This window comes from Acanthopagrus latus, chromosome 23, assembly GCF_904848185.1.
Source record: "Acanthopagrus latus isolate v.2019 chromosome 23, fAcaLat1.1, whole genome shotgun sequence".
In the NCBI taxonomy this organism is placed as follows: domain Eukaryota; kingdom Metazoa; phylum Chordata; class Actinopteri; order Spariformes; family Sparidae; genus Acanthopagrus; species Acanthopagrus latus.
In genome coordinates this window covers 11411783-11425682 of record NC_051061.1, presented here as the reverse complement: position 1 = coordinate 11425682, position 13900 = coordinate 11411783, and the positions used below count along the sequence as shown (strand labels likewise).

At 41.5% G+C, this 13900-nt stretch overlaps 1 protein-coding gene across 5 annotated transcripts in view; it reads left to right on the top strand.

The window, feature by feature from the left end:
• Window positions 1–10710, top strand: part of LOC119013378 (septin-9-like) — an 83549-nt gene extending 72839 nt beyond the window's left edge. For all 5 annotated transcript variants that reach the window (XM_037087840.1, XM_037087844.1, XM_037087842.1 and 2 more), the window contains 9 exons: window positions 397–606; window positions 2371–2499; window positions 2775–2856; window positions 3123–3260; window positions 5483–5600; window positions 6457–6552; window positions 7132–7228; window positions 8201–8252; window positions 9132–10710. In XM_037087840.1, coding sequence (XP_036943735.1) covers window positions 397–606; window positions 2371–2499; window positions 2775–2856; window positions 3123–3260; window positions 5483–5600; window positions 6457–6552; window positions 7132–7228; window positions 8201–8252; window positions 9132–9273 — 1064 coding nt within the window. In that variant the 3' untranslated portion in view covers window positions 9274–10710. The remainder of the gene's footprint in view (window positions 1–396; window positions 607–2370; window positions 2500–2774; window positions 2857–3122; window positions 3261–5482; window positions 5601–6456; window positions 6553–7131; window positions 7229–8200; window positions 8253–9131) is intronic.
• Window positions 10711–13900: the final 3190 nt, after the last annotated feature.

Below are 13900 nucleotides of genomic sequence, written 5' to 3'. Positions count from 1 at the left end.
GGTTGCTAGCTGTAGCTTCTTATTAAGTGGATGGATATGAGTGTTGTCAGTTGTCTCATTTAACTCCCCATCAGAAGGCAAACCAGAGTTTTGCTTAAAATGTCATACTAGTGTTTTTGTGCAGCTTGACGGTTTAGTACAGTAAATTGTTTTCATGGGGTCTCAAATTCCTCAAGTTCTTCGAGTCATGTCGATGTTTTCCAATACTATACTCTGCCATGCATCTCTCTTCTCCTTTTCCTTGTCTTACTTATAGTACCAGTTTTTCATATCCTACAATATTGCTAATCAGACATTTATTTCTCATGGAGCTCTATCCGATTCCCTTCTTACCCTTAATCCTCATCTCATTCCCTCTAACCTTCTCTCTTTCTTTCTCTTTCTTTGCTAAATTAGGGCCAGAGGTGATTCCCAGCTACAGCAGCAGTGCCATGTCTGAGGCAGTGTTGCCCGATGTCATGGTGCCCCCAGCGGTGGGTGGCCTATATGGAGAGAAGGCCGGTGGCCCTGTGGTGGACTTCAGCTATGTGGGCATAGACGCCATTCTGGAGCAGATGAGGAGAAAGGCCATGAAGCAGGGCTTTGAGCTCAACATTATGGTTGTGGGTAAGTAGACCTTGTTGTATACTTGCTAACTTTGCTGTTGGTTGTTTCAGAGATTGTACTTAAAACCTGACATTACTACTTGCATGCATAATAACATACTGCACACCAAAAAGATGGATGTTTAATCATAACGATGAACTTTCAATCTTAGCCTTGTCATCAAGTGAAGACTCTTAAGTGTACATGTATTAGCCCGTTTGCTATTATAGCTGAATGTGTGTTTATCTCAAACATCTTCAGTCAGCTGTGTCTTGTTATTCAGGTTTTTACCTCTAATCAAGTTGTGACAGAAAATGGAGGCCTCGGACTTATTTTAATAAGTAGCCACACACAGTAAACTCTCTTTCTCACTGAGCTCTCATCACTGTGATCAGACACCATTAAAACAGGAGCTAATTACACCCAAACACACATACACACGCAACTCAACAGTACTGTAGACAGGCCACCATAAAACCCACGCCACCTCCCTACGGTGTGTCTCCTCCTGGATGATGTCGCGCCGGTTGGTCTGTGTTTCATCGTCAAATAAAAAGGCTTGCTTAAGAAGCAGCCTCAGGGTTCAGATTTAGAAGTGTATAGTTGTGGGGGCAACGGTAAACAAAGCTGGTTTCCATGTGTTTTTTTGCTTTCAGGTGACATTATTTTCCACCACTTGGAAAAAGAGAGCAGTGAAGGAGAGGTCCCTTTTTAATTTTTATTTTTGGAAAGAACTGGGTACAAAAGAGGGAAGAAGGAAAAGTCTGCAGTGTGTATTTGATAGAAAAGACACATAGATAGACAAGACATTTGTTAATAATTTTGTCTTGCCCTCATTACAAAGAAATGCTGTCACCAAACTTAATTCATCACAGTTTTAAACAAAATGCGGTCTTCTGTAGCCTACCACATAAGCAAGCGTGGGACTTTGGCACCACATTACTGTTGGTGGTTGTTAGTGGAAGAATGTTGGACTGAGACACTTTGGGAGACACAGCTGTTACAGAAACAGCCAAATCTTAAACTTCCAAGTGAAGTTTGAACTCTCATTATCATCTGCAGCTGTTGGTTTCTGGACTTGTTGTAAGGATCCATGTTTGCATGTAACATGTGCTGCTGACTGTCTGTACTGCATCTTCATCAACAAGGGTCTTCATGTTGACTTAACCTGAATTTGAACTGTAAATGTGGCTGCCCAGTGGGCCCAGCCTAACTCCTCCTCATTAACCTGTGTTGATGCAAGTGTGTCATGCAGGGGTCACAGATGGTCCATTTAATGTAAACAGACAGTTAATAATGATTCAGAGATGGGAAGTCTTGCTGGTTCATCAGCTTCTACAGCAAGTCGTTCTTATGCAGGTGGAGAGCATTAGCCTTTTGTCAGCCAACACAAACTTCCAGACACACATAATTGTAAGCAACCATTCATGTAATAAGTTTAAAAGTGTGTGCAAATGCCTCCTGACTGTTTTACCAAGGGGTCTAATCTGTCTTATTGATGGTGTGTTTGGGCTGTTGTCATGTGTATAAATGGCTTTCCTGGCAGTGTTTGTGCAGACAGACACCTGCAGCTTGTCACTGCCTCAGCTCAACAACTGACAGCCTGGAGTCATCCCAAGTCTTAAACTGCCATGGAAAATAATCACTGACTCTTCTTTTGGTTTGTTATTGTGTAGATGAGAAGCGTAAGTGTAAGAGGATTTTTTTCCCCCCCTTTTATTTTCTAGAGGTGTGTGTGTTTCTTTCTCAGGCTGTCTCTCTTTCTAACGCTGTTTTTGCTTACAGGACAGAGTGGCCTAGGAAAGTCTACTCTGATGAACACGCTGTTTAAGTCTAAAGTCAGCCGTAAGTCAGTGCTGGCCACGGCCCAGGAGAAGATCCCCAAAACGATCGAAATAAAGTCCATCAGTCATGGTATTAAACTCTTATCTGTGCTCCTTCTGTTTTGTGTATGTCTGTGCCAGTAGGTCTGTCAGCCAAAATGCACCCCTCTCATACTTCTTCTCCCATATGTATAAACATTTTCCCCTTTGTCAGTCATGGAAAAGTTTAGATAGTTAGTGGTAAGTTAGTAGTAATTTTACATTTACAATACGTGGTTCGGTAGATGTCTATAAAGTGCGAAGTATACCACAGTATATACAGTGTTCTGCGACTGGCTGATCTGATGTGTGTTTCTTTGTGCGCAGACATTGAGGAGAAGGGAGTGAGAATGAAGTTGACAGTCATTGACACACCAGGCTTTGGAGACCAGATCAACAATGAGAACTGGTATACTGCAATTCTGCTTCATTGTGTTGACTTAAACAGCAAGATTTAAATAGTGTCGTACTAGATTGTAACCCTATTTTTCCTTACTTTTCCTGGTGTCCTATATGTCCTCTTCTTATCGTGTCGCTCAATATTCTCTCTACCCCTTCCCTCCCCCTCATACTTATGTGTTGCTTCCTCTTTTCCTGTTTTCCTCTTATATGTGTCTGTCTTCGTTTTCCACTCCTCCCTCATCATTCCCTCGATTCATCCCTGCCATTGTATAGCTGGCAGCCCATCATGAAGTTCATTAATGACCAGTACGAAGCATACCTGCAGGAGGAGATAAATATCAACAGGAAGAAAAGGATTCCGGACTCCAGAGTTCACTGCTGCATATACTTCATCCCCCCGACCGGACACTGGTAAGGAAACATTGAAACCTGGTTTATGTATGTATGTAGGTAGGTAGGTACGTACATGCGCACATGCAAGCACATACAACACTAAATTATATCAGTATTGGCATCAGTTTAAGATGAGATGTTTGAAACTTTTTCAGAACAAATTTCCTCACATTCTGAATGTTGGATGAAAAGATTGAAACCACTCTCATGTCTGTAAAGTAAACATGAAGCTGCTGCCAACATCTAGCTAATTAAGCCAGCGAGCAGATGCCCTGTGGAGCCTTGTTGTAAACAAATCAATGATATTTACATTTTTACCCCCCAACATATATCATGTTTATCTTTTGAGGTCTAACAAAAGTGTTGAATGTAATTCCTTCATCATAAAACAAGTATTTCAGATCCTGTGTTGTTTCCATTTTTATTTACTAGCTTGCAGTCCACTTCTTCTCTGCCTGTTTGGCATATTATTGCATTTTTGGCATTTGGAGAACTGTATCAGGCATGTGTGTTTTTATTTGAGACAACACAAAAAAAAATGGGGCCCACTCACAAAAATGTTGCTCCATAGGTCCACTAGAGGTCAGACATTCCACAGCATATGAACCAAAGCATCTCTAGATCTGTCATTCTTTTCCAAGTTGCACTAGGCTACTAGTTGGCTACTGGCATTAGCTTCATGTTTTGCGCACAGATATGAGAGTGGAATCAATCTTTCCATTGAACTTTCTGTGAAAACTCTTCTCATCAAACTACCAGTCCACTCAGTCAAGGCATTTCATTACTTGTCAACAGGCCTGCAAGCAAGTTCAACATACCTAAGAGTTGTTTTTTTTTTTATCTGGCTTCACTAAGCCTAACAACTGCAATCATAATATGCAATCACACGAAAATGGTTGTCAACTCAAAAAGTCAACCCAGGGTTAACCCTGAATTTGTCCCTATCAACCAAGACCCTGCTTCTTAGTATAGACCTCTGACTTGCCCCTGGGTGACAATACCATAAAAATATATCAACTGAATAAACAACTGTCATTGTTACTGGCAATAACAGCCTGTTGAGCATTTGTTACCAGATCATATATTGATACAGACTTTTATTTTCAATGTGCAGTGATGTGAAACATCTCTCTGCTTTCATACCCATTATTGAGCGCACACACATCCCCACAGATTTCCGCTCAGCACGATGTAACATATCCCAGAACACAACGCGCGCACACACACACACACACACACACACACTGGAAAGATGGGCTGCTCTTGCCAGGCCCCGAAGCAGCACAATGTCCCAAGTTTCTCCTCCTGGATCTCTTACAGACACTCACATCTGGCTCTGATCGAACTGCATAAACTGCCGTCCCTGTCCTCTGTGTTAAATCGGCCTCTCACTGTTCAGGGTCTACTAGCAGAAGAAATGAGAGGGGGGGAGGGTGCACACAGTCCCACGTGTCCATTAAGTGATAGATTCACCGTGCATTTTATAGCTATTGCATTCGTGTAACTCTAGTCGAGTGCAGCGGTCGGTCTTGGGAAAATGTTGAGCAGCTGTGGATTGTCAGCCTCATTCGAGCACACACAAAGACACACAGTTGACCATAGAGGAGCCATTCAAGTGCTGCGCTTTGTGTCATGGCCTGTCTTTACTCGGGCAGGGGGCTGGTGTGAAATGGCCCCCTGTCTCTGCTCCCCATCCAGCAACGTTTCATGTTGATCCAGCACTACAGATGTCACATGGGCTGGCCAGCAGCTGCTCGGGGTTTGCCTTAAAAAGTCTAATGGGAGAGAGGGAGGAAGGATGAGGGAGACAGAGAGTCTGTGTGGGTGTCGGGGAGCTTGCAGTCAGTTTTGCACTTACATTACGTTTCGGCGTGCTCTCCCATGGCACACGAGTCATCGCGGTGACAATGGATCGTCTTTGTCGAAGTGTTGTTAGCCAGAAAGCACTCCCGTAAACCACATGCAGATGCTCTTTCCAAACTGCGACCACAAGTCCTTTTCATCCTCATCAAGCAGCTGTTTGCACACATTGTAGAGTATGGTTACTGCTATAGTTGGAACTGTAAATACCGTATGTTAGCACAGTAGTTTGTCCATCTGCGTGGTTAGGAGCATCTGCCCTCTGGTGGAAGAGTTTTGTGTTACATAACCATTTCAGTATTTTATGTGTTCACACCTGAAGTCTGCTTCCCTCTCATTACCTCTCCCTTGTTCTCATATGTTGCCTATTTCTTTATCAGTCTGCGGCCTCTTGATGTAGAATTCATGAGACGTCTCAGTAAGGTGGTCAACATTGTCCCAGTCATTGCCAAGGCAGACACACTCACCCTGGAGGAGAGGGACTTCTTCAAAAAGAAGGTAACATCTTACCACTCATTTCTTTTTACATGCGTTTCTTTATAGAATCTTTATCATTCTGTCTCAAGTTTCTTCCTTTTCTCCTGTTAAATCCCCATTCATGATGTTAAAATAAAATGCCAATTTTGTCTCTCTCGCCATGTTTGCTTTTTTAAATGTTTGTGGTGCAGTAATTGGTGATCAGATTTATTCGTGTGGTTGTCTGTCATGCTTCTCTCTGTGACTCCCCTCCTCCTCTCTGAATCGTCAGAAAACATTGCTCTTGTCCAGCAAGAGCTCAAGATCATCTCTTTCATTTTTCTCACTCTTTACGCTTTAGTTTCTCCACTTCCTCCTCACAGTTAATAAGGCTGCAGCTGTTCATTTGTATGTTTTTACTGGCATTACTTCAAGGATCTCAGTGTTTTCCCTCCTCTCATTAGCAATGAGGAAGCTAAACTCCCTCTGGTTTATGTGTTTGGCTTGTGTGTGTGTGTGTTGTGTGTGTGTGTGTGTGTGTGTGTGTGTGTGTGTGTGTGTGTGTGTGTGTGTGTGTGTGTGTATGGCTGACTTGATGTGCACACAGGTTTATGCATAAGCTTCCATCTTGTAAGGGTTTTCTGTTTTGTTTGTACATAGGGAGCAATTAACGACTAAGCTCAAACTTTTGGAGTAGATTAGAAGGCAGATTCGTGTTAATACCACCTTAATCTGTACAGTGCGCCGATTTAGGTACATTTCTTTTATGTCTCTCAAGACTACATCAAGCAAGTCTGCCTAATTACTCTTCTAATTAAAGGTCTTAGCTTACGTCCTTTCAAAACTGTAGCAGGTTAAAAGTTTGTTTTTTCCTTCTGTTTGAACTTTCTCTTACCAGATCAGGGAAGAGCTGCGAGCCAACGGGATTGACGTATACCCCCAGAAAGAATTTGACGAGGATGCTGAGGACAGAATGATCAATGAGAAGATCAGGGTGAGGAGATCATTTAAACCACTTCCCTCAAAGAGCAGAAGTGTCACAATTTTAACTAAAATACCCAAATCAAAGAAAATAAGCATTCGATGCACAAATCCAGTCTGTCTGAAGGAAAACAAACATTTCTGATGGCTCTCTGGAAGATGATGTTGTAAAGTTACCCTTGTATAAAAAATGGTATTTCACTTTAAATAAATGCTTTCAATTTGATCATGTTTTGTGGAAGTGTGCATTCCCAAAAAATACTGTATTAGTAATATTCTTAATATCTTAATAATATTCTTTTTGAGGAAGAATTTGAAAATGTTAATGACAGTTGTCAGACCATGGCCAGTGCTGAAAATTGTGGAAAAGTGTAGAGGTCACTGTAAAGTCAAGTTGAATTATGCATTTGGAGAATCTTGTCACTCCTTCTTTCGGACATGTGGTAAGAGTTATGACTGTTATCCTCATTTATGCTCAGACATGCCTTTCCACAGACCACTGACATCCCTAATCCGTTCAGAGTCATTTTTAATGTACTTGATTTTTATCATTTCTGACCCCACTGACTTTTTATCTTTAACCTGTGAGCAGGAGATGATCCCTTTTGCCGTGGTGGGCAGCGATCAGGAGTACCAGGTCAATGGCAGGAGGCTGCTGGGGAGGAAAACCAAGTGGGGAACCATTGAAGGTACAACTCTCACCCCTTCTTTTATCCCACTTAAATGTTTTCCCTTTTTTGTTCGTCTGTTCAAATTTATATCCAGAGACACTTCCAGGACAGAATCTGTCAGCATCCCCATAACTAACTGGAAGTATTTTTTGTTGAGAAGAAAAGACAACAGGGACCTCACTGAGTCCTTCAGTCAATAAAACAATGCTCCGTTCAGTCTTCAGACTAGTGTCGTGTGCCATGCAGCTGGCTCAGGCCTTCAGCAGACACACGCTGTCTGAAGAGGCCTGATTTGTTTACTTGGTTCCCCCAACCCACACATCCCCTATTGTATCACAAAGGGTACACTGTCGATGCTCATATAGGAAATAAAATCTGCTGAGGAGAGTAAAAACTTTATGGATGTAACTCTTTATTTCAATTTATAGTATTAAGTGAAAAAACCCAGTAGATATTTGTTTTCTTTTTGGTTTTCCTTTGTTATCGTTATTCAGCTTGCCAGTAGACCAGTACTGTAACAGTACAGCGTTGGGTTTCCTACTGCAGGATTTGTCTTTCAATATTTAATTATGTTATCCACTCCAGACAGGAGGCACCACCCCTCTATCAAGTGTCTCATTAAGGAAGTTTCATTTCCTGCAGTGTGCAGGGCTGACACACACACACACACACACGTCTGGCAGGATTGCTTCTTTTTAGTAGATAAGCTCTTATCTCTTCAGAAGGACTCCATGTAGATGAAGTTATTAACAGAGATCTGCACTGGTTGAGGGCATCCGTGTGTTGAGACGACATACAGTATCTCTCTACAGGGACTAAACACAGAGATCACTGACTCCACCTAGTGGACTCTTTTGGAAACTTATGGCAACGAAACGGCTCACAGCTGTGATACTGCTTGTTTTTTTCATCAGACAATCCTTCTGTCACCTGTTTTAGCTCACCTGAAAGGATTTTTCTGATAACTCATTCTTTCTCTCTCTCCTTTAGTTGAGAACATAGCCCACTGTGAGTTTGCCTATTTACGGGATCTCCTCATCAGGTAAGGGAATTTTCTCTCCATATCAGCATGTCTTTTATTCTTTCATGCAGACTTGTGATGTGTGAGTTTAAAGGTCCCCTCTGCATCTGGACATTAAAATAATGCTCTGCTTTCACTGTTAATTTGCATCTAATATTTATTCCAAAAGGTTAAATTATCACAACGTTCTTAAAAATTATTATTTTTTGATCCATATTGTGAAAGCATCCAGAATGTAAATGAGTATGGAAATATTTTTTATTTCAAAAATGTAAACTGCACAAACATGATCTCTCCTGCTTAATTTAGAGTTCATTCTCAGTAGTGGTGTGAGTAGGTGAAAAAATGATTAATATAAGCATATTGATTCTCATCTCTTCAGATTCAGAATCAATTCACAAATGTCAAAAATTGATTTTCTAAATGTTAATTAATAACTTGATGTTTACAGAACAAAAAAGGCAGAAAATCAATAGCTAGGGCAATGCAGCAGCCCGATAACCCACTTTGCACAAACACTGGAGTTACCTGGTAATCCATCTTCAAATAGTCAGTGGTTGCAAGCATTTCCATTATTTGATCTCTAAATAATTACCTTAGCAAGCCAAATGTGAATGAGGCCACATGTTTGTGAATACCTGGTACACCATCACCCAAACACATTTACAGAGTAGAGCAGAGATCAGCAGTAACAGAGGAGTACAGCTGACCAACACACATGCAGCATTACATAACTTATACCAGCTCTGTGGTGATTAAAATAACAGCAAGCACGTCATTCTGCACAGAACACATATTTGAATGGCGGGGGGGGGCTTTAGATATTATTGTAAAGTGTGAAGGGTTTTGTGTGTCACTTGTACTGATTTCTTATGGGTGTGTAAATGTGTTTTTTTTCAGGACCCATATGCAGAACATTAAGGACATCACCAGCAGCATCCACTATGAAATGTATCGCGTGAGGCGCCTCAATGAGAATAACACAGTGGTGACTCATGCCAATGGTATCCCTGAGCATCATCTTGCTGCCCATGAGATGTAGACACCGCCCGCTGCAGTCGACCTCAACTTGGTCTCATTAATTTGCTATAAGACTTTGACCGTCATTGACAGTCTTCCCACCACTCCAGCCCTCCACTCCATCCATCTTCTACTCACAGGTGGGATAGAAACATAAAAGCCTGCCAGGGGGACTTTGTTTTCAGTGACTTTTGGCGGCTAAATGGGCTGTTCATGTCAGTTTATTGCCTGATTAACAAACACTATCCTCTCACTATCCTCTCTGACAAAGAGAGTGAAGAGCAGTTTGATTCTTTGTAATGTGCTGCAGCTTGATTTTTACCTGCTTCCAGATCTTACAGTTAACCTTTGGTTTTTACTTGTGGTGCCAAACTTTAGGCATCTGCCAAAGAGAACGAGCTGACGCTTGATATCTGCAAGTGTCAGAATTGCCTTAATCAATAACAAGTTAACCTCGTCCACTTTTGCTTTTTTCAAGATTGATATTTCTTAGCAGTGCTTATAAGATTTCATGCAGTAACAGAAGCACAGTTTGCTGTCATCATGCACACAGCTGTATCAATATATGTGGGAAGTGATGATATTCATTATTGCACTTGATCACTACATAGTCACTACATAGTCATTGACAAGCATTGTTGGAACGGTGCTGGGCAGCACTTTGCCAACATGTGACACACATACAGGCATACCAGTCTGTGTGTGTGTGTGTGTGTGTGTGTGTGAGATGCAACATCATTCTGCTCTCTCCCCACAGTTACACAACAACAACAGAAATGGCTGTCAAATAGCACATCATGTTTGAGTTTATCATTTTATTTTTGTCACAAGCTGTGTTTTGCTTTAACTGTTTAATGTTTGTGTCATGTTAAATATGGATGTCAGGTCCTTGAAATCTTTTTTTTAAATTCCCAGTAATAAATGTCTTTGTTTTATGATAGAAATATCTTAAGAGTGATTCAAGATGAGTAAGTATTTATGCACGATATAAAATGTGAAAGTTTGTCATCAGTTTTGGTCCACTTATTCGGATTATTCGCACAAACACATACAGACACACACAAGCACACATGCAAATACTTTTCATGCTTTTGGGCCCATGGAAGTGCCTTATTTATTGGAGAATGTTTGCTAGCATGATGGCTGAAACTGGAAAGAGATCAGGTTTGTTGGTGCCAAGTTGAGCTACATTTAGACATTTTTCAATGCTCTTACTCCATTTATCTAGAAAATGAATATTTTCTTCCATCGACCAGCTCGCTCTTACTTCTGTTTTCCATAATATACAAAGGATCTTTATCTGTTTGAACCGTATAGTATAATTCCCTAAGCTGTCACTGTCATGCCATGTCCTGTATATTCTTCTGTGTTCTGATGCATTTTTTGTACTTGTATTATTGATAATAACAAATTTTCCTTTATCTTATTTTAAAGAAATAAAGATTAAATTGTAAATATATACTTTTTTCTGATTTTTTTATTTTGTTTTGTTATTTTAATATATTTTTCTTTTTTTGAGCATTTTAAAATTAGATTGTTTCTGAAACCATTAATGCAAGGGTGAATGCACCAGTTTTACACATGTAAGTGATAGACTAGTGGACTGCTTCTCATAAACCTGGTGCCCACAATGCAGCTGAGCCGCTGAGTGACAGTTTATCAAATAGCCTCCTCTGAAGCTACAAACTCCAATTCCAATGAAGTTGGGATGTTGTGTAAAACGTAAATAAAAACAGAATACAATGATTTGCAAATCCTTTTCAACTTCAGTTTTTTTTTGCAAATATTCACTCATTTTGAATTTGATGCCTGCAACATGTTCCAAAAAAACTAGAACACGGGCATGTTTACCTCTGTGTTACATCACCTTTCCTTTAAACAACACTCAGTAAGCGTTTGGGAACTGAGGACACGAATTGTTGAAGCTTTTTAGGTGGAATTCTTCTTCTTGCTTGCTGTATGACTTCAGTTGCTCAACAGTCTGGGGTCTCCATTGTCGTATTTTGCGCTTCATAATGCCCCACACATTTTCAATGGGAGACAAGTCTGGACTGCAAGCAGACCAGTCTAGTACCGGCACTCTTTTACTATGAAGCCATGTTTTTGTAACACATGCAGAATGTGGCTTGGCATTGTCTTGCTGAAATAAGCAGGGACGTCCCAGAGAAAGACACTGCTTGGATGGCAGCATATGTTGTTCCAAAACCTGTATGTACCTTTCAGCATTTATGGTGCCTTCACAGATGTGCAAGTTACCCATGATGCCATGGGCACTAACACACCCCCATACCATCACAGATGCTGGCTTTTGAACTTTGCACTAATAACAATCTGGATGGTCCTTTTCCTCTTTGGCCCGGAGGACACGACATCCATGATTTTCAAACACAATTTGTCAGTCCATCTCTGATGAGCTCAGGCCCAGAGTAGCCAGCGGCAATTCGTGATGTTGTTGATATAGGGCTTTCGCTTTGCATGATGTAGCAACGAACTGTGTTAACTGACAGTGGCTTTCCAAAGTGTTCCTGAGCTGATGTGGTAATATCCTTCACAGAATGATGTCGGTTTTTAATGCAGTACCACCTGAGGGATCAAAGGTCACGGGCATTAAATGTTGGTTTTTGGCCTTGCCTCTTGCATGAAGAGATTTCTCCTGATTCTCTGAATCTTTTGATGACATAATGGACTGCAGATGATAAAATCCCTAAATTCCTTGCAATTTTATGGTAAGAAACGTTGTTCTAAAACTGTAAGGCTATTTGCTCAAGTAGTCATTCACAAAGTGATGAACCTTGCCCCATCATTACTTGTGAACGACTGAGCCGTCAGGGGATGCTCCTTTGATACTCTATCATGACCCTCACCTGTTTCCAATGAACCTCTTCACCTGTGCAATGTTCCAAACAGGTGTTTTTTTTTAGCATTCCTCAACTTTCCCAGTATTTTTTAAACGTGAACATGTTGCAGGCATCAAATTCAAAATGAGTGAATATTTGCAAAGAAACAAAGTTTATCAGTTTGAACTTTGAATATCTTGTCTTGTTCTTGTTGTGTAATTCAACTGAATATTTGTTGAAAAGTGTTTGCAAATCATTGTGTTCTGTTTTATTTACATTTCACATAATGTCCCAATTTCAGTAGAATTGGGGTTTGTACAAATGGCTTTATTCTACTTTTTTCATATTAGCAGTCGTTCTCCCCAAGACTTGTCAACACACTTTAATGTGTACTTTTGGTGGAGTTACCCTTTAAGATACACAACATGCCTACATGAATTCATCAGCTCATATTCTCTGACTGTACAGACCATCCTTTTGATAATTTTCTACTACAGTGTATCCCTGTATTTGATCGCAGGTCTAATTCGTGTACTGGAGCGCTTTAATTGCCATGTCATTAAGCTTTTCCTTGATTAGTCTCTGAAATCAATATGGCCGCCTGCTAGGTCAGTGCATGGCTGATTAGAGGTAATTACTCAAATGCATAAGTGAGTGTTTTCTTCTTTAGTAAGAGCGATGGCAGAGGACGAGTCCTGTGCTCCAGGCGAGGCCTCCAATCAGTGCTGGGATGTGCAGACATCAGCGTCGTGAGGTACTGAAGAAGCACCATGTAGACACAGACAATATTTAAGATAAAGTGCAGCCTAAAGCATGAAGATGTGTTCTGTTCTCCAGTGTTTTCGTCATATACTACTATTTAGATGCCTAGCAAAGTGACAGTTTCATCTCACACTTTAAACAAAGAGACAAAGATAACCTCTCTTTGTTTGAAGGTGTTGGAATGTGAAACTAAGGGAGCCATTTGCTCTGCAGCAGAGTTCATGCAGTCAAGTGAGCTGACAGTCAGTCGTCACTCAGAGTCTCTATGGCTCATGTGTTCGCATTTACTACGGTTAATTTTTTATTAATTCCCATCTTCCCCATGCAGAGCACTTCAAAATGGCGACGTGCTGCATCGCTCCACCAAAATGGCGTCTTGGCCCCCCCCCATCTTCCGCAGTATTACGATGGTGCACGCCTGACACGCCCATGGCCCCCCGACCCTCAGCAAACCCGTATCCTCAGCTCACAAGTTAAGACCCCCGCATTCTCATACTCCTTTTCTCCCTGCTCCCTCCATCTCCCCCGGGAAGAGAAGCAGCTGCACCTCTACTCGTGCTGGCCGCGGCCGGCTCGTCCCCTCCCTGCATGCCACCCAGCAGTCGTCCTGTTGGCAGCCACCCAGCGCTTCACCGCCTGCCTTAATGACATTCATTAATGAGCTGCATTCTTTCTGGTTACTAATGAAGTCGGCTTCTCAGACAGAGAATGAACCAGCGTTGCTTGGCACGGCGTTTGTTTACATGGCTGTGTGTTTGTGTATATGTAGAGTGGTAGTTGTGTTTCAGGCTTTAATGCATATTAAGTGTTACGTACTGCGTATATCAACTTGTGTACACGCTGCGGATCGCTCCCTTCCAGCTGTTTTGGAGCTTCGCCCATTCACCTGCCCGATTTCACTGCAGATTTAAGTATGTCATCCGCCCTCACCCCCACACACCACTCTAGGCATTGTGGGATGTGTAGGAATACTGTGTACATAGAGGCACACTCACTGGTCAGACCTAGCACAGTGTGATGAACGGGACAAATCAGAGCAGAGAGAGCCCT